This window comes from Onychomys torridus, chromosome X, assembly GCF_903995425.1.
Source record: "Onychomys torridus chromosome X, mOncTor1.1, whole genome shotgun sequence".
NCBI classification, from domain to species: Eukaryota; Metazoa; Chordata; class Mammalia; order Rodentia; family Cricetidae; genus Onychomys; species Onychomys torridus.
In genome coordinates, this window is record NC_050466.1 from 123,267,375 (window position 1) to 123,289,024 (window position 21,650).

The 21,650-nt window shown below is 41.4% G+C and overlaps 1 protein-coding gene across 1 annotated transcript in view; it reads left to right on the plus strand.

The window, feature by feature from the left end:
* The window catches only part of Vsig1 (V-set and immunoglobulin domain containing 1), a 43,155-nt gene that overhangs the window by 19,832 nt on the left and 1,673 nt on the right, over positions 1-21,650 (plus strand). Inside the window, exons 3-7 of the mRNA XM_036175227.1 lie at positions 671-834; positions 9,891-10,089; positions 16,088-16,243; positions 16,631-16,750; positions 21,047-21,188. Coding sequence (XP_036031120.1) covers positions 682-834; positions 9,891-10,089; positions 16,088-16,243; positions 16,631-16,750; positions 21,047-21,188 — 770 coding nt within the window. The 5' untranslated portion in view covers positions 671-681. The remainder of the gene's footprint in view (positions 1-670; positions 835-9,890; positions 10,090-16,087; positions 16,244-16,630; positions 16,751-21,046; positions 21,189-21,650) is intronic.

A 21,650-nucleotide genomic window follows, 5' to 3' on the forward strand; every position in this document is an offset into this window, starting at 1 on the left:
TTTCTGTGTTAAAAATTAAAACAAAAAATTAGAAAAACACACAACACACATTCCTTTAGTCACCAGATCAGTGACATTATTACCTATTATGTAGATTTTGGTTCACTCTAGTATATACTCATAAAAGGATGAAAGTGTATAAGAAAACTGACATCTTTGTACTACCATGGAATAATTTAGATCTCCCAGTAAGCCCCACTACATACAGTGGTCTTAGGTATAGGACAGTTAACTCATCCAGAATTTTCCTAGTTTGGGCCTTGAAAGCCCTAGAAAAGCCTTTGCTTCTGACTTACTTAGTTCTTTAAATAAATGCTCTATGTTCAAGGACCACTCTTTTATGGGAAATCTGGGTTGATTGTTCTCCATACTCAAACCTTTTAGTGTTCGTGGGTAAAACCATAAGAAGCTGTGTATAGCATGACCCTTATATGAATTACCATATATGAAATACCAGTGTTATTACCTCACCATCACCTAGGTTTTGATCATCTTCTTGTCATAATTTGTTAGAAAATTGTGAGTTAGAAAGTCTTTCCTGTGTCTATTGTCTGCCTCAGGTCTCCTGTATGTTTAATTCTACTCTCTTCCCCAAGTGAGTTTTGTATTTTGTGATGAAAATGCCATCAAAATGTATGCACTACTAATTATCTGATGATTATCTTTTCAGGTCAGGTTAGTATGGTGCAAGTGACCATCCCAAACACTTTCGTGAATGTGACTGTTGGATCTAATGCCACTCTTCTCTGCCTTTATACCACCACTGTGAAGTCCCTGGACAAGCTTACAATCCAATGGTCTTTCTTCCACAATAAGGACACGGAGCCAGTTTCTGTAAGGATTCTCTAACTAAATTACTCCCACTTAGTAGTTCTCTCTGAAAACTGTTAGGATGAGAATTATGAAGGAACAGTGAAATATGAAGGAGCTAGTGAGAACAATGACAAAATTTGAGACACAGAATTTTTAGATAGCTCTTTAGGGATGGCAGTCTATCTGAATGACTTGGTCTTTGTATTCCCATGTTTATGTTTGTCTGTTATCTCAATTTTGAATAGTCAGCATCATGTGTACCATGTTATATATTCCAGAATAACCACAGGCCTCCTCATAGGTTAAGTCAGCAGTAGCTTTTAAAAGGTTTCTTCCAAATATCTCCCTATTATTTCCAGAAGACTCTAGTTCACATGCAAATCCTAATGGATCTGCCTAATGTAATAACTGGGGTCCGCCTGTCAAGGGAATTCACTCATTGTTCCAGGTTGAGTCCTGACAGTTTGTGATTCCCCAGATCAATGGAGAAGGGCTGTGGTAGTAATGAACCCTATGTAATCGAGGATAGCATGAGCTCAGAAGTCAAAGGATGGAAGGGGTGGACAAGGGTTTTGAGAGAAGTTGCCAGAATAGGGTGGATGAGCACCTATGGGGAAAGATGATTCCACAGGCAAACTGCCTATTGCTAGATTTTCCTCATTTGGCTTTGAGAATTACTCTTTCTGAAAATTATCCCAAGAGCTAAAATTGTATTATATAGGTGTGTGTGTGTTCATCTGTGCACATGTGTATGCAAACACATATACCATTTGTGCCTCTATACATCCCTTGAAGAAAAAGGTCTACTGTTAGCAGGTCCACAAAATGTTTGTGACCCCAAATAGTGAATAGACCAACACCGGTGGTTTGGAATAGTCAGCTGCACCCGAGTTGGGCTTTGGGGGAAAGGGGAGGTTTGTTCATTAGGAAGATGAGGGAGGGTGGCCTAGAAGCAGAAGTGGAGGGGAAGGGCCAGGCGGTGGTGGTGCATGCCTTTAATCCCAGCACTTGGGAGGCAAAGACAGGTGCATCTCTGTGAGTTCAAGACCAGCCTGGTCTATAGAGTGAATTCCAGGACAGCCAGAGCTACACAGAGGCGCCCCCTCCCCCCCAAAAAAAGAAGTGGAGGGGAAGGAAGGTATTAGTTTGGAGGAGCCACATCTTGGCCAGCTAAGCTTCAGCTATCACTGACGCTTTGTAGGTACTGAATTTCTCTAGATTGTGAACATTTCCTTATCTCTCCACAGAGAGATTCCATCATTGTTACCCTGTATTTAAAGTTAAACAGTTTTATTTAATATTGGTTACGGTTAGACAATATTGGTATCACTCTCTGCCTCTCCCTCTCTTTAAAATACAATAGAATGCTAATACTCATGGGGAATGATCTGACATAAGGCATATGAAAACACTTGAAAAATATAAAGCCCTCTCACTTTTATCCCATGCAAACACCAGGAGCAGGACCATCAGCAGCAAATAATAACACTAATATTGCCAGTTTCCATCACCCAAAGTGTCCCAACATGTTTGTGTTGACTAAGAAATAATTGCTTTTTCCCACCAGTTATTTCCACTTAAGATGGCAATAATCACATGATCCATTCTTTGATTTCTTAGTAGTCTTGTCAACACATTGTCCTTCTCATTTTTCTAGTGGTAGCTGCATTCAGAGAGACCTCGGCATCTTTTGAAATGTCTTGTGCTTGATACTCACTCAGTTGAAGATGTCCTCAACTTCCTGGAGGCCAGGCCAAGCGAATCTGAGCTCGAGAGTGCAGATTCTTCACTTTGTATGCCCCGATACTGGAATTTACAGAGCCACTCTGGATTGAACTCTAGCTACTTAGAAGCAGGGAGAGGATTGTGACCAGCAATAAACTTTTCTTAGGAAGAGGCTGCAGGGGAAGAAGCTTTAGGCAATTGCAGTGAGTTTGGCTGGAGCTTGGGCTTTCTCTTAGAAGAGCTTTTTAAAATCCTTTGACAAGTATTTGATGAATTGCTTTCTTTACTTGCCAGATCAGATGAAGTTCTTTCCCCTGAGCTGCTAGATCAAATGAAAAGTGCTTGAGACCATTGCAATACCTGTGCTGAGGATGACAAGGAGGATCAGGGCTGCTTGAGGACAAGGAGGGTGAAAAATATCCACCCAAACACAAACTTTCTTCTCTCCTGTTTCCCCATCTTACCTCATCTTACTTACCCTTGCCACATTCCCACCACAGCCCTCTTTGAGTCTCTACTTCAAGATAACTGGATTTCCTCTTCTCTCCTCGTCTTCCCCTTCTTCCCTCTCCTCTCCTCTCCTCTTCTACCATGCACACATGGGCTTTTCTTTGGGACCAGTTCGGGGTCCCAGTAGAAACTTCTGGATGGATGTCAGTTCTCTTCCTCACTCTGCCACCTATTTGCTGGCTGGATGACCGTCGACAAGTCACTTTACTTTTTAGAGATTCAATTTTCCTGCCTGTAAAATGGGGCTACTCATCTATCTTGACAGCTTTAATGAAAAAAATTGAAGGAGCTTGTTCTTATGAAACACTAGGAAGCCTTTTATACTGCAAACATTCGGTGACTATGAGCTATTATCATTTATCATTCATAAAATTGGGTCTTTCAAAATTATCTCATCCATGCCCCAGCTATATCAGAGGGACCAGAAAATCAGCCCAACAAGGTACATTTAATATAACTGTGTAACTCAGCTGTAACAGCTCTCTAGGAATTTCCTGGCCCTGAACCCCCAGTTGCTCACCCTACCAGGTCCCTAATGGCTGGAGGGAGAGCCCAAATCCTTTTCTCAGCTACTTCTCATTCTCGAGCAGAACTTGTGCAACTAGGAGTTTGCAGACATCCTGGGTTGAGATAGTATTTTTCAAAATAGAATTTGGCTTTCACTCCAGGTGCCTTCCCATTTTCATGCATTCAGACTTCTGTAGAACACGTTTTTAAGTTCATCTAGTGAATGCCAGTGGGATGTTTGGGGATGTTAAAAAGAGACCATGAGGCTGTAGCAGTAGCTCAGTTGATAGTATGTTTGCCTAGTCTGCGTGTAGCCCTGTGTTTAATCTCCTAGCACCACATATACCAGGCATGGCCATGCATGCCTCTGATGCTGTGGAAGAAGGAGGATCAGAAATTCAGGGTCATTAATGGCTTCCTAAAAGTTCAAGGCCAGCCTGTGATACTTGAAATGCTCTCTCAAGTCACCATCCTCCCACATGTATCTGTAATAGAGACTGCTGTTTTATAGAACATTCTGTGACATATGGGGGTAAGGTGTTGCTAGACTGACCACTGAGTTTCAACTCCTGGGTTGATGTGGCAATATAGCATGTAGCATTCCGCTCTCAGATCCACCCATTTCTGCTCAAACACAGCATGGCTTGTACCCCAATACTGAGGGTATGGAAGAAAAGGCAGTCAGTCAGTGTCTAAAAATGGCGCATGCAAGAGACGCTCGGGGAAGATGTAGCTGGACCTCTCAGGTAAGAAAACCCATTGATGTACTACTAGATCCCTCCACTAATGGCAGCCTAGGACACTAGCACCTGCCTTAGCAGTGGTATGGAAGGGTTTATGTTTGGTAGCAATACAGATCAGCACAAGCCCTATATAAATCTGGGGAAGTTTGTTTTGTTGTGGTTTGGCTTTTGAGACAGGACCTTGCTATCGAGTACAGGCTGGCCTTGAACTTCGAATCCTCCTGCCTCAGCCTCCTAAGTACTGGGATGCTAGGTGGGTATCATTTGTGCTAATAAAAACTAGAAAAGTATGGTCTTGAGAGATGGCTCAGCAGTTAAGAGAGCTTGCAGATACTGCAGAAGACCTGAGTTTGATTCCCAGCAGTCATGTTAGATGGCTCACAATTGCCTGTAACTCTAACTCCAGGGGACCCAACACCTTCTTCTGTCCTCCTTGAGCACCTTCACTGCCATGCACATAACCACACACAGATACACATGCATATTCATAAATAGTTTTTAAAAATGAAATAAAACCTAGAGAAGTTTTTTGAGTTCACCTTCTCATGCCCATGCCTAGAACTCTTTCAATCCTCCCCCAAAAGACTCAGGAACCTATAGTTGCTCTGATCAGGCTGTTGGCCAGCTTTTGCCACACGTCTCTCTCCTTCTCAAAACCATTGCATTAAACAGCAATTGACTCTGGAGCCTAGTGTTTTTCAGTACCCAGGGCCACATACTGTGTCTCATTGAAGGCCCTCTCTAGGGAGATCCCTTTGGTGCATGGAAAATGCTCTTTCCACAAGTCCTCTGATCCTGAGGACAGAGAGCATCCAGTTGGTCTTCCTTTCAGAAATTTCCCGTGTCCAAAACTATGGACAGCTTCACACCATCTCTCTCAGGGGGCAATCTCCTCTGGAAACTCACCTGACACAAGCAGGCTACCAAGGAAGTTTGGGGAGATCTGGTGCCCCTCTGGCCATAGATTCTTCCCTTTTCCATCTGGCTTGTTATGCTAGAGCTAGAGACAACACTTAGCCACGAATAAAATGGACACTGATGCACTTAGCATGGGTCTGTTAGACAATTCTCCACTAGAGTCCTTACAATGGAAATCCTTTGCCATCCTCATATCCATGACATGTCTACACTTTGGACAACTCCTTCCCCAGAACCTAGTGTCTTTATATTTTCTGACTTCTTACATTTTTAAAAAACTGTTCTGTTCTTTCTGTAGGTTACATTATTTCAAAGGTTCGGTAATCTTGGGGTTTGTGTGTGTATTCCATCGCTTCAGGGGAATTGAATAATGGAGAGGGAATTGATTTTATTTTTGAGGACCTCCAGCCCTTAGTGACATTTGGTGAGTGCTGGCTTAGAGCTGCCATGCTCTGAATACATGCCACAGAGCCACGCAACAAATTGTTCCAAATGCTACTGTTGCTGTCAGGGAAGACCACTACAAGTCTCCCATCTCTTCTCCCTAATGTTTGTCTATTCTGGACTTCATTTCTGTTGAAGAAGTGCACCTAAGCAGGGATCTCCCATTATTTCAGCCAAAAAGCACACACAACAGTCACTCAAACAGTGGACGGCTCAAGCAAATAGCAAGAGAGCCTTTCTTACAGCATTCTATTTCTATTGTGTACAATCCTAGAGTTCACAGTTCAGAAAGACAAAATTCTGGCCTGAAACCTTTGCCACTTTCCCATCCTTGTCTAGCTGTTTTAGGAACAATGCCGGAAAGCAAGAAGCTGGAAGGGAGGAAAGGAAAGAATGTGTGGTTTAGCTGTGGACTCCTGGGCTTCCATATCTCCCAAAGGAACCTGGAAAACAATTCTGAAAGCTAATGGCATTTAGTAAACCCAACTCTCACTCAAATAGAAAGCAGATGGGATCCTTTCAAGCCTTCTTGCTCATACATCAAGCTTCTAGTTTGAGAGTGGGTGGTGCAAAATGGAGGAAACAACTGGCTGCCAGCTGCACAGCCTTGTTTGACTGGGAACTTGGCATGGCAGGCAGAGGAAGGCTGCGGTGTAAAGATACCAAGGAGACTGCAGTGCAGCTGGAGAATGCAGACTGCACCGTGTGGCCAAACTGTTCAGGATAGGAAGCATCAGACCAGGGAATGACAGCAACTGGCATGAGGTAGGCAAGGGAGATGGTCCAAGGCAATGGAACGGTCCCAAAGGGAAGGTAAATCATCACTATTGTCTCGGGCAGGACCGAGAGTGCTACTTAATGCTTGCAGTGGGAATCATGAGGCTTGGATTCCACATTTGACTATAAATTGACTGTGTGAACTTGGAAAGAATTATTTCCTCTCTTAGGGCCTCAGTGTCCTCTGTAATCGATGAGAATGAATCAGAATTTACAAACTAGAGGCCTTGGGGCCGATTTGGCCAGCAGATGTATTTTGGTTGGCTGGGCCAGCATTTTGTTTCCACAGGTTATGCCAGCTCTTCAATATACCATGGTCCCCTCTGGCCTTTATATGCCTATCTAGACCCTGCCCCACCTTGTTCTCATATTTCCAATATCCAACTGGCTCCTGAACCTTAGTGACATGGAATAAGTGATCTCAAAGAGGATCTAATCACTAATAGGCTTCTGTGACTCTACCCACCAGCCACCAGCATGGCAAAGAGGGCAAGAAGAGGAGACATTGAGAGAAAGCCCTGTTTTCTGTGGCAGGATTAATGTTGTATCTCATTGTGACATCATAAAATGTCATAAAGCAGGGCTGGCCTGTCTCCTCTTGGGAGCAGAGGAACTGGTCAGAGGCTTAGGTTGGAAAGGGCTGTCCTGATGGCAGCAGGCTGTGTCCCAGGTAAGAGACTGGATCTCATGCTGCCCGTTACCACATAAATAGAACTAGTGTTGCCTGCCCTGTAGCAAAGCCCTTTGATAAGTTAAATCTACACCTGTCTCATTTGAATACCTTGAGTTAATTGTAGCTTTCTGGTTTCTAGTCAAACACTGCCACGTCAGGGTTAAGTTCAGGAGGTGTGAATAAATGAACTATAGGACACTGTGCTTAGGGCAGGAAAGAATGTTTGAGAAAACAAAGGAGAGAGTATGTTGCTTTCACTTTAATTATGCTTATTTTTAGGAAACTTTCCCTTAAAAGTCTGCTTGTTGGTCTTCCTTTAAAATGTATTCCCTTTCTGTGTAAAAGAGAAGCGTTGTGAATCCCACTAGACAATATCTTCCTTTGGGTTTTCTGACTCTTTTCACTTCGTAATAGATTGGGTGGGTAAAGAGCTCTGCGCAAGGAATTTGGGGAACTGGTTTTACTCCTGTTTAAATTTGCTTTGCTTTTGTGTTTCACCCCTTTTTTTCCAACTGAGAGTGAAACGGGGGACATCATGCATGCTAGGCAAGTGCTCTTCCATTCAGTTTCACACCCATCCCTCAACTGTTAATTTTGTGCCATTTTTAAACCCCCCCCTGGCTTCAGTCTCTACTTTGAAGTGAGGCTAATGAAGCAAATGAAATGGAAAAAACCATCTAGAAGGTTTTTTTTTATGAAAATAACTTGTCTCATTAGACTAAAGCAATCCCAATTTATGAGACATAAACACCAGTTGTGGAATGACACACATTTATATTAATTTAGCAAACTGTGTACACAGAATATGTATATTGTGAAGGGAACTAAGGTCTTATTACCTCATCTAGTGATTCCCAAGTTGTAGTCACTCATGCCCCAGCCTCATAATTTTTGTCATATTTATGTATCCCTGAAACTACTTTTCAGTTAACAGTTTCTATATTGACTGAGACTTTTAAATTCATAAAACCTGAGTGTCACCTAAGCAATAATATCCATGACGTTACATATTTGGTATGCTAGATATGTTCTCTTGAACATATTAACATTAGAGGGTTTCCATGTAGACATCACTGAAAATCGATGTCCTTCTTTGGAAAACATTGCTCTGGCTCCTCGTTCACATGTGGAAAGTAAAAGGTTAGAGAGATTAGCTATCTCTGCTTCTTACCACCCAGCAAGTTACTATGGAGGCAGAGGTAAGGGATGCCTCATGTGACTACATCACAGTCAGAGGCAGAGCTGTGGGGAAAACCTAGGTCATGTGACACCTAGGCCAGACTTCTCTCTACCACATCACTCTTATCCTATGTTTGCCATTAATACCTAAGATCCATGGAATTTAATGGAGATGGAAGTAGAATTCAGATATTTCTTTAATCAGTTATCTTATTGTAAAATTTATTTTTTTAACAATTTTGCTATATGATAGTCTTTTTATTATTTTTAACTTTTGTGTATGTGTACCGAATTAAATCATTTCTTCCCTCCCTTCCCTGCCTTCTTTTCCCATATCTTCCCTTCCACCTTGGTCACTCTAGAATTAATGTGTTTTTTTCTTTAATTATTATTATTATTACATATATGTGAGCAAACATATAAATACAACCTGCTAAGCCCATATAATGTTGTGCATATGTGTATATTTTTAGAGCTGGCCACTTGGTATTGACTAACGTGTTAGGGGGCTCATCCCTGGGGAATCCTGATTCTCCCTCTTTCTGCAGCCACTACTCCTTGTAGCTTTTCTTTGTATAATGTGTTTTGATCCTATTCCCCCCCCTACACTGTTCCCAGATCCATTCCCCTTCCCTACCCACCCAATTTTGTGTCCTGTCATTTTCTACCATCAAATCCAATTTGTGCTGCATATATATTCTTGAAAGGGTGGCCTTCCATTAGCATGTGGTTGACTTATCAGGGACAACACTCTTAAAACTGACTTTTCCTCTCCCAGCAGCTATCAACTGCCAATTGCTCCTCAGCTAGGAGATTTGGTCTTGCTTGAGCATGCATGAGAGTGTTTTTAAGGATCATCTTGCTATATAGCTTAGGTGGTCCTCAAAATCATGGTGCCCCTGCTTCAGCTTCCCAAGAGACTGAGACTACAGGTATATGTCACTGCTTGACTCAAGTCCAGTACATTGTAAATGTAACAACAGCAGCAGCCAATGAGAGAAAGATGGTAGCTAACATGGGCCAGGCGCACTGTAAGCCTTTTTTACTGGTTTACCTGTTTTTATCCCACCACAGCCACTAGGAGAGAATGAGACCAGCTGATTTCTCAGGGAATAGTCTGCCCTGAAGTTTTAGCCTTCTAACAAACAGAATGAGTCCAGGTGTGCTTAGCCAAGAGGTGTGTATGCATGAAAGGGACATGAACATTTGAGCAGTCTCAGTGGGCAAGGTAAACTCGAATCAGAAGTTCATATAGTGGTAATATCTCTTGAGACATATCTCATATGCGGAAGAGTTTGTACCAGGTAGAGTGAGCAGGTGAGTGTCTTGTTTATCTAAGCCAGGGTTAGAAGTTAAATCTTCTGAATTCCAATTGTCCCCTCTTCTGTAAAATAGGCTTCCCAGTCCCTGCGCTAGTGATATCACAGAGCTGTTGAAGGCAAATGAGGTAATGGCTACCAACAGCGGTCAGAAAGTTAAATGCCCCACTGAACTGAGAAATATTGGCTACAGGGACCACAGATAGATGGGACTTCCTGGTAACTTATCCTCATCCTGGCTACTCTCAGGTTTTCAGTTTTACTATTTTGTTTTAACCCTAGATTTACTACTCTGAAGGTGGACAAGCTTCAGCTATTGGGCAATTCAAGGATAGAATTATAAGGTCGACTAATCCAGGTAATGCATCGATCACCATTTTGCGTATGCAACCAGCGGACAGTGGAATTTACATCTGTGATGTCAACAATCCTCCAGATTTTGTCGGCAAAAACCAAGGCATCCTTGACGTCACTGTGTTAGGTATGGGTATTATTTTCATGCCTTTTCTTTCCACCAAGCAACTTAAGACAGCAAATAAGTCAAAGCACTGGGTTATGGTGTCAATTATGTCCCTGGGGCTAATTGTCCTCCCTACTCCTTTTATGATCAGAGACTGTTTTATTTAAGTTTTAGCTCATTAGTAGACATAGTTTTCCAACTCAATCCATATAAGGATACCTAAACATTACCATAAAATGTACAGAAACAGTAGCATCCCTAGCTTGGAAGGATAGAGTGAGACAAATATTGGCCCACCAAATGATCACCTCTTTCGGGAGGAACTTGTAATTAGAGCCACATTTAGCTACAAGAAGCAACTGTCTATCTATTTATTCCCTTTTTCAAGCCTGCCACTAATCTTACCATGAAATCATTCTTTCAAACAAAGGCAGAAGAGTCTACTTCGTTTATATTTATCTTTAATTTAGTTTTGTTTTGCTTTGCGCAGAATCTCGTGGAGCTATAGCTAGCCTCAAGCTTGCTATGTAACTGACTTTTTATCTTGATTTTTGATTGGGAGGACCCTCTTTTTAAAAACGCTAATGCTATTTGGAAAAATGTTACTTGTTACGCCATTATTAAGAATTAAGTTATGATAAACACATATTTCTTGTATGACACTGGACAAGTCACATTTGGTCTCAAAATAGACTTGAAACAGTTCATTTATTCAGGATTTGTGGTGTCCCTACTTTGTGGAAGGAAATAAAAGCTTAGTAGTAACGGAGACATGGCTTCTGCCCTTGATGAGTACTTAATTTGCTTGATTTCTAGGGATCTTTCAGACTCCTGAGAACACAGCAGGGGCTAAGGACCTATTTGCAGACTCTAAAGTAGATGGTATTAGAGGGAGGAGGAAAAGGCTTGAAGCCCTTACCAGTAGCCCAAATGGATATGCATCATTGGAAAGGAAGCACTAGGCCAAATCAGTGACTAACTAGTTAAGTGGTTCAAACAAACAACATGACAACAAGGGGCACACCTACGAGAACTATCCTTAGTTGTCTTACTACCCATGTGATGCTAAGAGGAGCCAATTGATGCTTACTATGAGGTGTGCCATTGCATTTACCCTCCTAAAAAAGAGTACTCTGGAGCTAATGTTTAAGAAAGGGTTTGCGCACGCCTTTAATCTCAGCACTCGGGAGGCAGAGGCAGGTGGATCTTTGTGAGTTTGAGGCCAGCCTGGTCTACATAGCAAGATCCAGGAAAGGCGCAAAAGCTACACAGAGAAACCCTGTCTCAAAAACAAAACAAAACAAAACCAAGAAAAGGTTTGCTCAGTCAGTTGTGTTTTGTTGAGCCTTGTGCTTGGCATTATGGTGCAGGAATAGATGCACCTATTCCTTGGACAGCTTATGTGGCAGTTAGAAGATCAGTCATATGGGAAAAATAGTGTGGCAAGAATGCCACAACCCGTGAGACTGAAAAATCAGTAAACTTAGGTTCTAGGCCTTTCTCTGTTCTCAGTGACCTCATACAATGCAGGCCACCATTGTAAGATAGGTTTTAAGTCTGTCTTCTTTACTGATTTATTATGAGAATCCAATTAGGTGCTGGGGATTAAAGAGCCTTTTAATGTTCAAGTAATTTGAGGGATTAATCTTCTAATGATTTTCTGTTGCCCCTGTGTCTCTGGGGTGATCTGAGCAGAAGCAATTTTCATGAAAAGGCTTGGAAATAGCCCTGAGATAAGCTAGACAAGAAGGTTAATATTCTTAACTTGGAAATTCAGAGGATTCCCAGTGAATTTCCACAAGCTAAAGATAGCTTGAGCTAGTCTGTTTTGGGTTTTGTTTTCTATGAGTCTTTGGGTCAGATAAGTCTTGCCATGACTTCATCATGATTTTTCGTGGAGCAGCCAGAATCCATAAAATGAAGATACTTAACAATCTATGGCTTTCTTTCCACAGAAATACTCAAAAATTCTATTCTATTTTTTTTCTTTCTTTCTTTTCTTTTTTTTTTTTTTTTTTTTTTGGTTTTTTGAAACAGGGTTTCTCTGTAGCTTTGCACCTTTTCCTGGAACTCACTTGGTAGCCCAGGCTGGCCTCGAACTCACAGAGTTCCGCCTGGCTCTGCCTCCCAAGTGCTGGGATTAAAGGTGTGCGCCACCTCCCGACAAAAATTCTATTCTTATTAATTCAGAAAAGGACAAAATTATCCTACGAATTTCAACTTTCCAAAAATTAGTGATAGTAAATAATCTCTAAATTGTCAAAGTCCGTTTGCAGTTCTTGAATCCCATTGCATGTGAACACCCTGATTGGGCCTGGGGAAAGTAGAGATGCGTGGGTCAGGGGACCAGTTGTAGGGAGAGTAACTGATGCTCCATTGAGGAAGTCTTTTCGTAGTACTACATTTTTCAAAATCTCTTTATTGTAATGAACTCACAAACAACAATGCCACACAGCTAGATTATGGTAACCACTCCAACACTTGCTCTGGCCCAAGCTCAGTGAACGTATGAAAAGTTAGAATGGCCGTGCTTAGGCCTTTCCTCTTTCACTGTCAGTTACGTTCTTATGAACTTGTTCACTATAAAAAATCTATGAGAGAGTTGAAACTAGAAAAAACAATTAGCTTTATATTCTCTTGTATGATTCATGTGTTCTTTTGCCTGCATTCCATCCTTTCTCATCACCTAATAGTACCCTTTCTTGGTCACCTTTCTAAATGCTACACTACACCCACATGTATGTTATGCAAAATGTTATTCTCCATCCATAATGCATATATGTTTATAGATAAACAGCTATGAACATGGGCAGAGTATAGCAATGCATCTTTGGGAGAACGTGCTTCAGTTACTGTTCTAAGCAATGGAAATAGTAAGATGTAAAAGATAGGGTCCCAGTCCTCTCGTGAAAGAGACAGATTGCATGAAAGCTTTCAGTAGGAGGAAAGCTGTGAAGGCGTGGGGAAAGCTACAGAAGGGGACCTAGAGAAGAGTTCTCAGGGAAGGAAGGATGCTCAAGAGTGTGTCGAGCAGATCACAGGCTGAAATGGCAGGGTACAATTCAGGTGAATAGCAGCAGTGAGCAAAGAAGAAGGTGGTTTGGGTGGCCATTCACTTAAGAGATTTCCATTACTTATGACAACCCTGGAAAATCAATCTCTGAAAAATACCCAGATAGACTCTGAATAATTATTATGTGTACATTTGGAATGAGCACTATCTCCATTCTGCAGTTTGGCACATAAAAATTATTAATTTGGAGGGGCTTTGTGAACACATAGAAGCATTTTCATTTATCTTCTGAGATGAGCCTTTCCCTTCCACCCCAATTCTGATGAAGGCAATAAAGCCAAAGGGTAGATCAATGGCTTAGCCAGGAAAACATAGTAGCTCTTTGGGGATATTTGAACTGGATGAAATGTCAGCTCAATTCTGATTCAGTAGTTTGAGAAGATATATAGGTTTGCAGCTTGTCTCAAAATGAGTCACCTAGTGTTTTGTTCCTAATAGAAAAGGAGAGAGAGAAGGAGAAAGAGCACAAGAAGAAGAGGGCTAGTCTGGATTTGAATCTAGACTTGGTGAATGAGTACAGTTATTCTAGGTTGCTGTCTATAATTTAGTCCTAGTACCTGATGTTTAATGTTGAAATACCCATGTGTTTCTGTTCAGATTGTTCTGTTCTTATACAGGGACTATAACATTCAGACCATTTTTTAAAGACACTAAGCATGATCATGGTTAAATGGCATAGTTTAAGGTAGGTGAATCAAGTTTTTACCATCTCAGAAAGCCATTGATAAGAAAGAGAGGATGGAAATCTACATAAAAAATTCTCTAAATCAGATGACACCAGTTTTCAAAGGATAGTGAAGCATTTTGAAGAGTTGTGCTTATACACACACGTCTTCTTCATGTGTACAAGGGTTTGAGTCTAAGAAGGGTTATCAGAAAAGAAGCTGTTAGAAGATTGATTTCAATAGCAAAATTTAGTCCAGTCCATAGCCAACAGCAATTCTGTGTGAAAGGCCCTGTTTGTGATATTTTCTTTTGGCTGGCCAGAGGTTAGATCATTTCTTATTCTTATTTTATAGATGAGACAGTGTAGTTGGAGATCTTCTCTCCAGCCCCCACCAAGCCCTGTTAGTCCAACAACCCATTTATAAAATAAACATATAGACATGTATATTATTTAAACTGCTTGGCCATTAGCTCAGGCCTATCATTGTCTAGCTCTTACTATTATATTTAGCCCATTTCTATTAATCTATACTTTGCCATGTGGCTCGTGGCTTACCAGTACCTTACATCTTTCTTGTCATGGCGGTGGCTGGCAGTTTCTCTCTGATGCAGCCTTCCACCTCCCAGAATTCTCTTCTCTCTTGTCCCACCTATACTTCCTGCCTGGCCACTGACCAAAGAGCATTTTATTTATACAGAGTGATATCCACAGCAAGACAGTTTGAGGTTTAGTTTTCCAAATATCTATAGGGTTAAGTTGGAGAGCTGGTGTTCTATGTGGATCAGATTTGTGATCACGTGTCCCAGGAGAACCAAAGAGTAGTCTGAAGCATTTAAGGTACAAATTTCCTAAGTTAGAGAATGCTAGCTGCTAGAGGGATGGTTTTTATAATCCAGTTTGAGAAGAGCTGGCTATGGTAGCATATGACTGGAATTCTAGCATTTGGAAGGTAGAGGCCAGGTGATCATGAATTGAAGGTTTATTTCCAGCCACATAGCAAGTTCAAACCCACAAACTAACCAACCAACTAACCAGCCAAACATAAAAGAGAAGGATGACCGTTAATTGGAAAGTAAAGAATGGACAATCGTCATCTGTGTAAGTTTTTAAGAACAGACTAATGGCACAATGGGGAGACTGTGATTCACAGCTACTCACAGAATTTCTCCATCAGGGTACTGTCGTAAACAGCTGAAAACCAGTGTGTTCCAAACTGCCCCCAGTATCACTCCTTCCTCTCATCCTTCCCTTTAAAACATGTTCTTCTGCATGAATTCTTCCTCTTGGGTGGTGGCCGGATCATGGACACAATCAGAGGCCTGGGAATCACCGTACATCTTACTCCCTTCGTCCTCCTCTGTTCACTAGCCCCTGTGACTCTCTTTTCTTCATACCTCTCAAGTCACCTTGCCCTTGGTTCAGGAACCCTCAGGATCAGAGAGAGCTCCATGGGAAGTATTAGAAAGGCCATCATTACTACCTTTCTTAGGTTCCTTCCATGGTCTCTCTGTCCCCAGTGCAAAACATGTAGAATACAGAGCCCCCCTGACGCAGCCCCCCCTGTGCTGTGATTTCATCTCTCACTACCCTTAATCCCACTTCGGAAGTGACAAAGTTCCTGTTGAATCTGCAGGGCCTAGTCCAGTGCTGGATAGACAGAAGACACATAGATAGATGCTTGTGGAGAGGCAGAAAAATCCAGACTACATCATCATATAGCACAGATGCCAAATGGGTTTCCTCTGCTGAGGAGGGACACAGGCAAATTCAAACCTTCTAGCAATTTTGGGTCAGCTACAGATGAATAAATGAAAAACTACCTTAGCCTCGCAAAGAAATAGAAAAAAAGGTAGTATTAATGGAATATTTTAAAAGAATTTCTAAAAAGGTTTTATCTCAAAGTATTTAAGGGCTCTGTTTTCATTTAAGATGGCTTTTTAAAACACAAGCTATGTTTCTACTCACAGTTTGCTTACATTTGGCTGTTTTAATAAAGGCATATTTTAGGATACAATGAGGAAATGCATGGTTATAAATCCAGGAAAGAAGCAGACAGAAGAGACACTATTTGAATCCTAATGGCTTCCTGACTAGATGGTCCCTGAAGCTGAAGTGCTCTACTGCCATCTGGTGGCCCAACCAGAAAACTGCCCCCAAAAGGTTTTTAAAGACTAAAATAAATAAACGAGTTCTGCACAATGAAAGCAAGAAAGTGGCTACCATTGTCACAGACTGCCATTTTTTTTGCAGGAATCTTACTTCTTGTTATTGCCTTACAGTCAAACCTTCCAAGCCCCTTTGTACCATCCAAGGAAGACCAGAAGCAGGCCACCCTATTTCCTTGTCTTGCTTTTCTGCCTTCGGAACGCCATCTCCCGTGTATTACTGGTATAAGATTGAGGGAAACACCATTGTGCCAGTAAAAGAAAGTTTCAGTGAGTATTGCCTTCCATAACTGCCGGCCTGGCCTGGTGATTGGATCACCTAACAGTATGTGATGCTGGATGCTTGTCTGAAGTTCTCAAGCATTTCTTCCCTTGATGTCAGTGTGTGTATGTGTGTATGTGGAGTGGAGGTGTGCTTAAAATGATACCTGTCTGCTAGCATGATGATTGTGATGTGTCTGCTTCCCAGAGTCTAGAATTCAGCTGAGAGGTGGTGAATATGGAGGGTCTTTGGTAGGCTACTTGTAGGGCATTGCAAGAGACCTAGTTGGATCCTATTCCTTTCAAGAGAGACCATTGTAAGAAAGCAGGTGGGCTTTAAACAGTGCAAACTGACATGTCAAGAGATCTTAACGATCTGTTTCCTGGTTTTGACAGACTCGGCCACTGGAGTTTTGGTTATCGGAAATCTGACAAATTTTGAACAAGGTTATTACCAGTGCACTGCTATAAACAGTCTTGGCAATAGTTCCTGTGAAATTGACTTAACCTCTTCACGTGAGTTGACCATACCGCTTTCATACTTTACCCTTCAGCTAAGTAGCCTGGGCCTACCAGTTGAACAGATTTATTAGGATCTCTTTTTAGTCCTTCCTGCCTCTGGAGATTCCTGTGCTTATTGGTAAGTTGATATGATGAATGACCATCCAATCTTTCATTTTTACAAAATAGTATGTTCTCCAAATTGTTCACCAAGTAGTTTATTTAAGCATCACACAATCATTAGAAAGTAGGTATTATTCTTTGACAAATCAAAACAGCAGTATTATTAACAGTCTAGGATGCTCTTTCTCCTGCAGTTGATAAATGCAGTTAGCCCCTCAGCTATCTTTTTCAAATATACAACTTACAGACTTCCTGCTTCTTGACTGCCTTATTAAGATCGGCCTCTAGAAAACACAGGGAGACACTTCAAGATAAGGCACAGGCAGGACTTTCTGACAAGGACTTTGGTAGACCAGGAAATAATAGCAAGGACTGATAAATGAGCTTGCTCTTGCATAAAATTTAAAAGCTTTTGCACAGCAAAGAAAACAACAAACTAAATGAAGAGGTAACCTAGAGAATGGAAGGCAATCCTTTACAGCCATTTAGCCCACAGAGGAGTGACACTCAGAATAGATAAAGAACTGAAAAAAAATTAAACACGAATAATCCAATCAATAAATAGGCAGATGTATTGTACAGACAGGTCCCAGGAGAACGGCAAACAGGCAACAAGTGTATGAAAAAAATGCTCAGTGTTTTTCATCATCATGGAAATGTCATCAGAATTATGGTGAACTTCCGTTTCACCCCAGTCATATGACTGTCATCAAGAAATCAAACAACAGATATGGGCAAAGATACGCAGGAAAAGGAACCGTTATATGCTGATGGTGGGAATGTGAACTAGAGAAACCACAGTGGAAGTCACCATGGAGGTTCCTCAAGAAACTAAAAATAGAATTGCCTTATGACCCAGCTGTATCACTTCTGGGTCTATAACTAAAAGAATTCAACTCAGCATGCCACAGAGATAGCTGGATAAACGTGTTAGTTTCAGTGTTCCAACACCCAAGTTACAGACTCATAGATTGCTATCACCTAATGAATGGCTAATGTAGAGTTTTATTCAGCCATAAATAAACACTCCAGTTAAGTAGCATTTTGTTGTTTGCAGGAAAAGGTAAGTGAGAATTACCATATCGAGTGAAATAAGCCAGATCCAGAGAGACAAATACCACAAGTTTTCTTTCATAGGCAGAATCTAGATTTTTTTTTAAAGAAAACATGAAAGTTGAAGAGGGCTGTTAGGGACCAGTAGGAGGACAATGGAAGTGGAAGGAGAGAAAGTAACAGGGATGTGGATGTGATCCAAGTTACACGTATACATTCAGGAAAACATTTTTTGTACCCATAATTCAATATCTATGTTCTGATGAGAAATAAAACCAAAAGTTTAAAGACAAAAATCTGCCTATAGTAATAACCAGGCAGTCTCATCTACAGTCTCAATATCTAATGATTACTGGTATTTCTATTAGTATTACATTATTTCCCAGACACTTGGCCAGGTGCTACACGAGCAATATCTCACTCGACCATCCCTACTGCCCTGTTTATGGCGGCAGAATACCTATATTGTGGGTCTTATTTTCCTAGAGGGGACACTGAAGCTCAGAGAGGTAAATGACTTGCTCAAGTTCATCCAGTTACTAACTTGCATAGCTGGGATGCCTCTAAATCTCCATCTTCCTGTTGAAAGGCATTTATTTTGCTCTCTGAGATTCACACTTAAGAGCCTTGGGATTGACAGATTAGGCCAATTCTGGGACAAGCCTTCATGAGGGATGTCTTGCCAAACCTCTTAGGGACCACTTGACAATACTTAGACCTGTGCTATCTGCTCTCCATTCTCGTCACTTTCAGCTCTTTCCTATGGCCCTCTCTGTCGTCTTTCTTTACTTCTCAATTGTTGGCTGCTCAGTGAGAGACAGACTCACACTGCAGATGTTCAGCCATGTAAGGTCAAGTCTTCTTTCCAACCATCTCCAGCATTTTCCTGGCTTTCCTCCCTCCCTCCCTCTCCTCTTCCTTCTTGCCTCCTTTCTTTTCTTTGCCCTCCTGTTCTCTTCTTCCTAAGTCACCCATTGTATATCAACCGTGGATCAGCATAAGTGATGCAGAGACAGAAGTTAAGGAGAAATTTGTCTTTCACTCAAGGAGCTCCCCATTCAGCTAGAGGGCCAAACAATGACTGGATGTGCTAAATGCTATATTGTAGATCTACACAGGTATAAACACCAAAAGAGGAAGTCTTATGGTTACAGATCTGGAGCAGCTGTGCTGACCAAGTACTATTTGAGCTGGCACTTGAAGGCACTAGCAAAGGCTATTGTTTCTGCAAAATGGAGAGGTTGGATGGGGAACAAAAGCAGAACAGCAGCTGTAAAAAGACAATTGGTTCATGGTGAAAGAAGAAGAGGGAAAGCCACAGAAAGTATCACTCGGAAATGGAACCATAATAAAGAGAGAGCTGCTGTATTTGAGTCTATTGAAAGGAATTTATTATTTCCTCCCCGTTTCAAAACTAGTGATAATGTATGAAAAACTAAACAAACACCCAAATGAGGCAGCTAATAACCTTAAGGAAAACATTTTAAAATGCTGTACAACAGAGAATCATAGTATGGATGTTTCTGAGTTGGGAACAGTATTTAATTTTTCACAAGTTTAATATTTAATTAAAAATAGTACTATAATTGTATTAGGAGAGTGTGGTGGGAGATGAGAAGTGCTTAGAAATTCAGAAAGGAATAATGAACATGGGGAAAGGGAGGGCCATCTAAGAGCAAGCATAATAGAAATATGGAGGCAAGCGCAGTTTTGGAAACGTCCCAACAGTGGTTGGAGTGGGTGAAGAGAATGCTGTTTTGGTAAGAGTTTAGAATTCTTTCATTGTTAATGTTATTCCCATGTGTTTTGTTTAATTTCACTGTTTCATATTTTAGTCCTTTCACTCCCCTACCCCTTCTCTCACTCACCTGTCTCACACTAGAACTCGTTTCTCAACAACTCCTCCTTTTATGTCTTCTCTTTATGTGTAGCCTGCCGGCTTCAGAGTTTCTTGCCTAAGCATTGGTGGGAGATGATTTGCTGGAGTAAGGCCCGTTTTTCAGCAGATACACCACCAAAGAAAATGACATTCTTTCCTCCAGCAGCTGTTGATTGCCAGTGGTCTCTCAGAGAGGGGTTGAACCTCATGGGTCCTCCACTCATCCATGACGAAATGTTAAAGACCCCCATTTTGTGCAGATAGTCACAGCTGTGATGAGTTCATGAGTGCCGCAGCTGTGTCATACCCAGAAGACATCTTTCTACTGCCTATCTCCCATCCTCTGGCTCTTACACTCTTTCCATCCCCGCTTCTAAGCGTTCCCCGAGCCTTAGTGATATAGCTGATTTGTTCTATTTAGGGTTTTTTAAGACAAGTTTTTTCCATGTATATACCCCAGGCTGGTCTCGAACTCATGATTTTTCTGCCTCAGCCTTTTGAGTGCTAGGATCACAAACATGCACTGCTGTGCCCAGCTACATGGATTCCTTTAATCATTGGAAGGTGAAGGACTTATTATGTAAACTTAGTTTCTCCTTTCAAAATACAAACTGTTGATCCTTGTTTAAGGGGACATAGATGGGCATGGGCTGCCTCATGACTGAGACATGTTCTGTCAGGGACAACACTTCCGGACTTGGAGGTCTGGTGCTCAGCTGGATTGTCTCACACTCCTTCAATTTTTCCATAGACTGATGTAATAAACCAGATGCCTATTTATCCAGATGGCCATATCCTTTCCCAGTGGCTAGAATGTAGGCAGCTCTTTCATGAGCAAGGAGTGTGTGGAGAAGCTTTTTTATTTCACTTAGGTCCTAGCAAAGCTGATGAAATGTCCTTCCCTGTAACGGAGCATGTTTCTGGTTTCCAGATTGCCATGACATGTCTCTGGCCACATAAATGCACACTGACAACTTCATTCCCTAAATACTTCTTTAAAAACAAACTTGCCTGCCAAGTGGCCATATTTTTCTTCACTTGTATACATGTCAGCATTAAGCTACACAGCCAAGGGCTCATACTTTTCATCCATCAGGATCTAACTAGCAGAATTATGGGAGTTTCTATCCCCTCCACCTATACCTGTCACTTTCTTGCTTTGTGAGTCTTCTGGATCATTTCCACCAGTCTCAAATGCATGTCCATGAGAAGATGTGTTCTGATTGACCAGCTATCTATCTATCTGTGTCCTTCAGATCCAGAAGTTGGAATCATCATTGGTGCCTTGATTGGTGCCCTGATAGGTGCTGCTGTCATCATCTCTGTGGTGTACTTTGCAAGGAACAAAGTTAAATCACAGCAAAGGAAGAGGGACTTAACCCCCAGCACGGAACTTGAGTAAGCCTTTATTGATCTACATTCACATTGCCATTGTTGTCTTTACTTGAATACAAGCACTCCTCGGAAGTAACTTTCAGTAACCTCTCCCTCATCACTCCTGCAGCATAACATATCAAGGTTAACATTCTTCTTGCTCTCACTGCTTTTACCAAAAGCATGATGGCACCTACTTATGGAGCCCTGTGTTTTGGACTCTGTTCTAAGCATTTATATCAACTAATTTAATCATCACAAAAGTCCTTTTAGGTCAGGGGCAAAATGTTTTAAGATATAATATTAACATAATTATCTTCATACCGACATAACTGTAAACATAATCATGAATGTTTTAATGTAACGGGAGACCTATGAAGGCAAAAGTACATAGGGCCCAGGGAAATCAGAATTTGGTTGGCCCATGGCCTGTGCTCTTAGCTAGATGAAAAGTTTCTTCTGCAGTGTAGATAATGCTCATCCACT